Genomic DNA, 8,853 nt, shown 5'->3' with positions numbered 1-8,853 from the left:
CCATACTGGCACAGACAGGTCTATCAAGACTAGTATCCAGTTTCTCATAGTGGCCAATCCAGGTCACATACGTGGCAAGATCCCAAAAGAGTAACAAAAGATTTTATGCTGCTTATCCTAGAAATAAGCAGTGGATTTTCCCAAGTCCATCTTAATAATGGCTTACAGACTTTTAGGAAATTATCCCAAACCTTTTTTTAAACCCTGCTAACCTAACTGTTTTTACCACATTCTCTGGCAATGAATTCCAGAGTTTAATTACATGTTGAGTGAAGAAATATTTTTTTGCAGTTTGTTTTAAAATTTACTATTTAGTAGATTCATTGCATGCCCTCTAGTCCTAGTATTTTGGAAAGAGAAGTTTTGGGGAAAATGTTGGTAGAACGATTGACTGATTAAAATGGCATCCACACCAGGCTCCACCAGATGACATCACCAGCTGTGAGAATACTTGGCTTGCTGTCCTCAGAGAACACCTGCTACAGGTGAATAACTTTGCTCTATCTCAAGTCATTTATTATGTTATCATGTAACAGCTCTATTATTATTGCATTTCAAATGACAAATCACAGATATAGCAGAAGTTTTACTTTACCACTTTGGCAGACATAATACTATCACACTGTAATTTAAAAATTGATTTCACAGTTTATTTTACAATAATTAGGATTAGTCTACAAGTTAAGGCAAACATAATAATGCATTTGCTTATTTAAAGATATTACAGGTTTACTTGAAAATTTCTATGAAATGTTTGATATTAAAAAAAATATATATAATTAGGATATTTTTTAAAATCAGTACATGGAAAAAAAAAAAAAAAAAAGAGAACAATGTATACTGTGCTTTAGAGAGCTAATGGTGGCTCTCTTTTCCCCACTGTCTTTAAAAGACAAGGAAAAACCAGGAAGGGTCCATTTAAAATAAAATAATTTCCCTATTTTAGCAAGGAATGCTGTCAACAATCTTTCTACACACTAGCAGAAGAAAAATAACATGAGGACCTGAAGTGAACCTGAAGTGCTATTCCACACTGAGAAGTGCACTAGATTTCAGACTCCATTATGGTCCCCTCCATCGTTATGCAATGGCACCATCATGTTTTTGAAACAAGAGTTTCCTGGTTTTTCCCAGGCCTATTTTTGCTCTTTCTTTTAAAGGCAAAGCAGTATAGGAGTGTGGTGCAGCATAACAGAAGACACACATTTTTAAATGTCCCTAGCAACAATGATCTGAAAAACAGCCACCACTCACAGTGTGAAAGCTGAGAGGGAGAGAAGCATAATCATTCTGTACTGTATATAGTGCAGTATGAACTCCTAGCAAGATACTTCCAGTAACAATAGGCTCACATGCATGTTCAGTGTTAGGAACTGACAGGCTAAGCAACTCTTTAACCCTAAGATTATGGGACCACTTCTATAATAGTAAGAAGCACTCATGGGGCATTCTGAAAGAAAAGCAAAGGAATGCTTTTGCTTTTTAGTTCACAATGAATCATTCTGCATCCTGTTATCATCGACACTGGTGTCAAATTGTGTAATACCATTCATGCTTGGAAGAGTAACTTACTAATATGGAAAGAAACTGAGTTTTCTGTCTTATCAGGACAATCAAAACCACTTTTACTGTACAGTATTGTTTAGTAGCAATTGCATGTACAGCTTCCTCTCTTAGGGCCCTTGACACAAAGTTCACTGCTTGGATATAGTGAGGACTTGCATTGTGTTGCAGTCCTTTTACCAAGCATCTCTTCGTATTGTAACAGCATAGATCATTTGCAGGCTCTTTACAGGTTCCCTTCAATCAATTCAAAATTATGTAGTTTAAGATGATCTGCTTCCATAATATTACTCTTAATACAGACCCAATATTAGTTATCTTCACAAAGAAGCAGCAAAAATAAACACAAATTTTGGTTTTTGAAAAGGTAAAGCATACAATGATTAAATAAAGGTACATGTGAATATGTGTGGGGGTACATGAGTATTTCATGTGCTCCAGATCCGATATCAGCTGGCTGCATTGCTTGTTTTCCTTCTTCTAGGAGAGAGGGGCCTGCGTTTGTTCGCTGCATTTCTCTAGTAAGCTGAAAATGCCCAAATGCCAGCTATGGAGCAGCCCTTGGGAATTGAAGGATGATATGTAGCTATCTATGTATCACTGTTTAACACTGCCAGGCAACTTTGAAGCAGCTGTAAGTTACCCTGTAAACAAGGAAAAAAAGAACAATAGTACTGGTTTGCCTATAATTAGATCCTTTGGTGTTTCAATTGTCCTTGCCTATCACTTAATCACTGTAGCATTCACTGTCCCTTTGCATGCTCTTCATACCCCCCCTCCTATGGCAAACACTCCATCTGCAGACAATACCAGTTGTCTTCTTTGTCGATGTGTGGGAAGGAGGAGGAGAGCAGCTATTTGTCAGGCCACATCCTCCTTCCCTGCTACTTGGTGTCAAGAAGACTGCTGATTTGAACTGCATGGAAGCTGCTACCTCCTCCTGTAACTCTCAGCACATAGAGGCAGATGCAGCAACCAAACATAAAAAAATCTAAATCGTTAAAGTCCCTAACGATTTTAAAATAACAAAAAATGCACCAAAAAAAAAAGTCACACATGCTGAGATTGGTATTGAAACGTACAATGTATCAAAGAATCACAATACACATCGTTAATCGGCCCCCAAATCATGCGCAGAGCAGCCAAGCGTTATCTTAGCTGCTCTGCGCATGCCACAAACAGTCAAAACACAGTCAAATCACAAGCACATGGCTCCCAAATCAAAACAAAAAAAAAAGGGTTGGGAGGGGGCAAGGGCGCTCATCAGGAGCGTCCTGTACGGACGGCCTTGCCCCCCCCCCCCGCTGCTCCCCACTTTCCGCCGCCCCCCCCCCCCCCCCGAAAAAGCAAAATTCTAGCAGCCCCTGCCCCCCTCCCTTCCTCACTACTCTGTCTCACCTCAGCTCCGCCTCCCAACATCCTCCGCCCTGTGCCCCGCCCCCTCTTGGGGTCATCGCCGCCATTCCCCTCCTCCAACGGGCCCCCCTCCCTCTTACCGGGCCCGTGCAGCGCCTCTCTCCTCTGTCCGAAGGCGCTGCACGGGCAAGAAGCTGATGCCTGCCTTCGCCCAGCTTCTGTCGCGTGTCTCTCTCCTCCTGGGCCCGCCCCTGTCTGACGTCGGTAACCTACGTAGGTTACTGACGTCAGACAGGGGCGGGCGCAGCAGGAGAGAGACGCGCGACCGAAGCTGGGCGAAGGCAGGCATCAGCTTTCTTCTTGCCCGTGCAGCGCCTTCGGACAGAGGAGAGAGGCGCTGCACGGGCCCGGTAAGAGGGAGGGGGGCCCGATGGAGGAGGGGAATGGCGGCGACGACCCCAAGAGGGGGCGGGGCATAGGGCGGAGGATGTCGGGAGGCGGAGCTGAGGTGAGACAGAGTAGTGAGGAAGGGAGGGGGGCAGGGGCTGCTAGAATTTTGCTTTTTCGGGGTGGGGGGAGCGGCGGAAAGTGGGGAGCAGCGGGGGGGGGGGGGGGGGGCAAGGCCGTCCGTACAGGACGCTCCTGATGAGCGCCCTTGCCCCCTCCCGATCCTTTTTTTATTTTTTTATGTGTTTTCTGACGTCCTTTGGACCAATCACAGCACTTTTAGCTCTGCTAATGCACTGGGAATTGGCTCAAAGTTTGTTTATTTTTTCACTTAATGATTTTTCCTGGCACAGAGCTGTCCTAACGAGAGGTCCAGACCTCTCGTTAGATTTCCTGCCTTTTTCCTGCGTAAAGGCAATCGGAAAAGGTTAGTGCATGTCGTTTCAATGGGGTTTTCACACTAATTGCTCATCTCCATTCCGTTTTCGTTAGCTGCTGGCTTCCTCGGTAAAAGCCCTTTGATGCATGCAACGGATCAAATTTTCCTCGTTGGAGAGTCATTAAAGGCTCATTTAGCTTTAGTGCATCTGCCTCATAGTGAGTACTGGAAATCAAGTAATACCTTAGTCTATGTTTCAGAAGATGATGAACATCCTTGTTATAAAAACTGAGCACAAGTCTGTTCAGGGGGCCAGAGTGCGCTGGCATAGTATTATTTCTATTTTTAACAAAAGGTTTTTAACATGGTATGAGACAGGAAATACCAGAAGATCTATTTTGAAGAAAAAGATAGAGCACTCTTTACCCTTACAAAAAGGAAACATGTAAGTCACCTTAGCATGCTTGAGTTCCAATTCTGCTAATTCCACAAGATTTTTTCGGAATGCAGCAACTCTTCTTGTTTTAAAGTCGATAAGTTCTGGACAGAAAATGAATACGCTGTTAAAGTCAGTTTTACATACACACTAAGAATCTTGACATACAGGTGCTGTAGTTGTCCAAGTCTTGCCGCGTCTAAGTGGAACCAACTTTTCAGCCATCGTGCTTTGGCTTCAGGGTATGCTGTGAGGTCTGCAGTTTGTCTTTATAAATAGTGGGTTCTCAAACCTGATAGGCTGGGGTTTGAGGTGGGTAGGTGCCTCAGGAAGGAAGGAGATTTTGGCAGGAAAGTCCAAAATCTTCTTCCTTCCTGAGGAAACTACCCACCTCAAACCCCAGCCAATCAGATAAACTGCAGACCTCACAGCATACCCTGAAGAAAGCTATGGCTAAAACATCGGTTCCACTTACTCAGATGTGGCAAGATCTGGACAACTGCAACAATCATGATGCTAGCAGCGGAAGCTTAAGAGAACAATCTTTTCATACTGTTTCTGTTATATTCAATTTGGTTATTTTCTTCTCATACCCCTTCATTAAATTATCCACAATAACAAATCCATTAGCAACTTATGTAAGAAGATATTAATTATGGAACAGGAAATCTTCACCAAATGCAATTCTGGTTATGGAAAAACCTTCATGAAATGTACAAAAAAAACTGCACACACCCTACACAAGATTTAAGTGTTCATGTGCACAAAAAAAAATGCAGAAGATATGGATAACCTAGCAAAGCAGGGCCTTTGAGGCACAGGAGGTGGGATATTCCTGAACTTGATTTTTTAATGATCTTTTACTTATATGCCTGGATGCCAACAACTCTTCTACTTTTATGGAATGGCCCTCATACAGTAACCGAGTTATATTAATCTAAATATCATACTATGTACTACATATTTCCCTTGTAGTTCTTTGCCCATCAACTCTGAATACGTAGGTTCAAATTAAAAAAAAAAAAACGTTTTTGCTCCTGCTTTGCCAGTTTTATATGATCACTGTTCACAATAATGGAAGAGTTAATAATTCTGCACAATATGATCTATGATATCAGTGAGAAGCCTGAATCTGCAAGAAAGAAATTAGTTTGCTACACTCAATAAAATAACCACAATGACGATACAAGCACTGGAAACGATCTGCCATTCATTCTATACATCCTGGATTTTAATTACATGTCTTTCCAAATCTGAGCTTAAGATGGGTTACAAATTCAGGTACAGTTAAGTGTTTCTATTTGCTTAACATAGGAATTAGGAAACTTTATGTTCAGTGGATAAGCTGGATAATGCAGCCACACCCTGTACATCCTGAACATCCGTCAGCCTGGAACGCAGAATGGCCCTTTCTAGTTTGATGGAAATCTTTTAACCAAATCAAGCGCTCTGTCTTCTTCCCGCCTCACTGACATCATAGCACTTTGAAATCAGTCTTTTTTTTTTTTTTTACTTCCCCTCCGCAGTTTGGAGGACCGTTTTTTAGAATAATAAAAAAGAACTTAAAATATCACTCAAACCGGACAGTGCTAACCCCAAGGACCTTTCTACGGTACTGGAGAGTTCTAACTTTGTGCGCTATGAACACTCCAGTCCCCACGAGCTCTCTTAAAGCAATGGTAACCGGCACCAACTCCTCACATTCAAGCAATTCCCTTAAAGAGGCTAAGCATGTCAAGGAAAAAAAACCTCACAAAGAGGAATATTCAAAACTGAAACACCCAGCTGACACTGCTTTTTCTCAGCACAAGAGAAAGCTTCAAAGACTGCAGTTGTTCCAGCTCCTCACTCTGGAGCGTTTTCTGTAAGTTCACATTCCTGAGGTTCTACTCCTTCTCTTAGCTCAGACTTCTGCACAGCTATCTCAACCAGTTAAAAAGAAAAAAAATATCTCCTCGCACTGTGCCACATCTCACACCTACAAACACTCCTAAAGCACTATCAGCAAATGAACACCTGGCTTAACTGCACAAACCACACAAGATGCAGCACTTCTTGTAGTCCAGTTTTTTCAGAAAATATTATAACAGCCTTCGCTAAAACCTCCTCAGTTGCTAATGGTTCAAGTTTATAGTACCAAATAAGCTCCCTGAGGCTCATATTCCATCTCCAGCTCCAATTCTCCTTTCACATTCACTTCCTTCCCAGTGGCAGGACTCTTCTAATCATTCTATAGTCTACTCTGCAGATGAAGAAGTTATTCCTCTTCCCCTGACAATTCCTCAGAGGCAGTTTTTTCCATGTCCTCTAATTCACATTTTCAAGGTCTCACCACTTTGACACCGCAAGATGTACCTCTCGTGCATACCAATTATGTCAAATTTATGCAAATAATACTAAATTATGTCAAATTTATGGAAAGAGTCCTAAAAGATCTTGATTTAGCATCTCAAGATGTCTTCACTGATCACAAGGATTTTGAAGAGAGAATGAAATCGTTTGATGTTCTCAGGGGCACAGTTTCAGTTCCTATTCAGTCGGTTCTACAAGATCTTCAGGCTACAAGATTTGGCAAACTCCTTATTCTAGCCAACCTATATCTAAATGTCTTGATGCCAAGTATAAAGTCCAGCTGGTTCTAGGACATGACAAGCTTCTGTTGCCGCACCATTCTGTTATAGAGGTGGTATTAAAGAAGAGTAGAACCAGCAGGTCATCATTTCACTGTCCTCCTGGTAAAGACCCCAAAATTTTGGATACAGTTGGCAGGAAAGTCTACTCAGGGGCTATGTTAGCACAACAAATAGCAGTTCATCAGTTACAAATATTTCATTATGAACACTCTCAAATAAAGCACTGGATCTTTTACCTACAGGATCTCTCTCTGAACATCTTAATATAGAAGAATATACACTGAATCTCATTAAAAATACATGGCATTTACGATATTGCAAATTGGAGCAGTTTCAATAGCAACAAGGAGGACTGCCTGGTTGCATGCTTCTGGTCTACGTGACGAGTTGCAGAGCTGTCTAGTCGATGTCCCATGTCAAGGTGACAATTTATTTGGGGACAAAGTAAAGGATACTGTTTCTCAAGCTAAGGAGAATAGTACCACCATTAAAGAACTGAGTGCTCCTACATCAGCTTCCTCTACATCCTACAGGAGGTCATCCTCCTCTTTCCATTGCAGATATTATCCATCTCTGCTATACCCACAGTCTTATTATAGACAGAGCTATCAGCCTTAATGTAGGCCTCCTCCATCTCACAATTCTCCTCGGGTTACCTTCCAAAGACAAAGGCCATGAAAACATAAGCCTCAATCTTCTACCAACATACAAAAATGCATCTAGTTTTTGACAATTATCCGGTAGGAAGTCACCTTCACTTCTTTTATGAAGCATGGCTAAAAATGACTAAGGACAATTGGATATTAAAATTAATTTCCCAAGGTTACAAATGAAATTTCATCAAACTACCACCAAATTCCCCTCTACCCAAGAACATACGGCCTACAAACCAGTGCCCTATGTTACAGGAAGAGATTGAGAATCTTCTTCATGCTGATGCTATCCAGGATGTCTCACATCAGCACAATCAAGGATTCTATTCCCACTAGTTACTAATTCCGAAAAAATCACGAGGTCTTCATCCCATTCTAGACTTGAGGCAATTGAATCGTTTTATGAAGAAGGAAAAGTTCAGGATGTACTACTCCTTGCAGTCTATTCTACTACTAATAGGCCACAACAACTGGCTTGCATCTCTAGACCTCAAGTAAGCCTATATGCACATTCCTATACACCCAGATCATTGGAGATAGCTTTGCTTTTGCGTTGGTCTAACACACTACCAATACAAAGTACTGCCATTCGGCCTGACCTCAGCACCCAGAATTTTTACCAAATGCCTTTCAGTGGTGGCAGCACACCACAGGACATCTGGAGTCTTTGTCTTTCCATACTCAGACAATTGGCTAATCTCTGCATCCTCAAAACAGGATTATTAAAATCTCTTCAGAGTACAGTCAACATTCTTTCCACACTATGATTCATCATAAACAAAGAAAAATTCAGGCTGCACCCCACTCACAGAAGCATAAATAGACACTGTACAAGGGAAATCATTTCCACCGCAGGATTGTTCAAACACCATCTAGTGTTTAGTGCAGCAGTTTCTTGCCTCTCAAAGATGCACAGCAAGGAATTTCTTCAGGCTCTTAGGCCTCATGGCAGCCTCAAATACAATAATCCCCACCACAAAGCTTCATATATGAGACCAATTCAGTAACAGCTAAAGTTTCAGTAGTCTCAAGGTTTTCAAACTTTGTCTCAAAAATTACTCATCACCCCACGGATAAAACAAGTACTTCATTGGTGGAACAACCCAGATCAATTACAAGGAGCTCTGTTTCAGTTCCCTACTCCAGACCTCACCTTCCCTCACAGGATGGGGAGCTCACCTTCATCTGTGCACACAAGGGACTTGTTCGCCGAGATAGCTAACATATCACATCAATCTCATAAAGCTGCGTACAATATATTATGCAATTGGATCATTCAAGCAACACTTGCAAACAGAACTCTTTTAATTAGACCAATCAAATAGCCCACGCATTATATCAACAAGCAGGGAGGGATAGGATTCCTTACTTTATCCAGGGAACCAT

The 8,853-nt window shown here is 41.7% G+C and overlaps 1 protein-coding gene across 2 annotated transcripts in view; it reads right to left on the bottom strand.

Annotated features, from left to right (window-relative positions):
* Positions 1–634: 634 nt before the first annotated feature.
* The window catches only part of SNX6 (sorting nexin 6), a 165,381-nt gene continuing 157,162 nt past the window's right edge, over positions 635–8,853 (bottom strand). For both annotated transcript variants that reach the window (XM_030214380.1, XM_030214379.1), the window contains exons 13-14: positions 4,200–4,285; positions 635–2,207 (exon numbers count right to left, since the gene is read on the bottom strand). In XM_030214380.1, coding sequence (XP_030070240.1) covers positions 2,154–2,207; positions 4,200–4,285 — 140 coding nt within the window. In that variant the 3' untranslated portion in view covers positions 635–2,153. The remainder of the gene's footprint in view (positions 2,208–4,199; positions 4,286–8,853) is intronic.

The sequence above is a fragment of the Microcaecilia unicolor genome, chromosome 9 (assembly GCF_901765095.1).
Source record: "Microcaecilia unicolor chromosome 9, aMicUni1.1, whole genome shotgun sequence".
Taxonomy (NCBI): Eukaryota; Metazoa; Chordata; class Amphibia; order Gymnophiona; family Siphonopidae; genus Microcaecilia; species Microcaecilia unicolor.
This window is presented reverse-complemented; position numbering and strand designations above follow the sequence as displayed.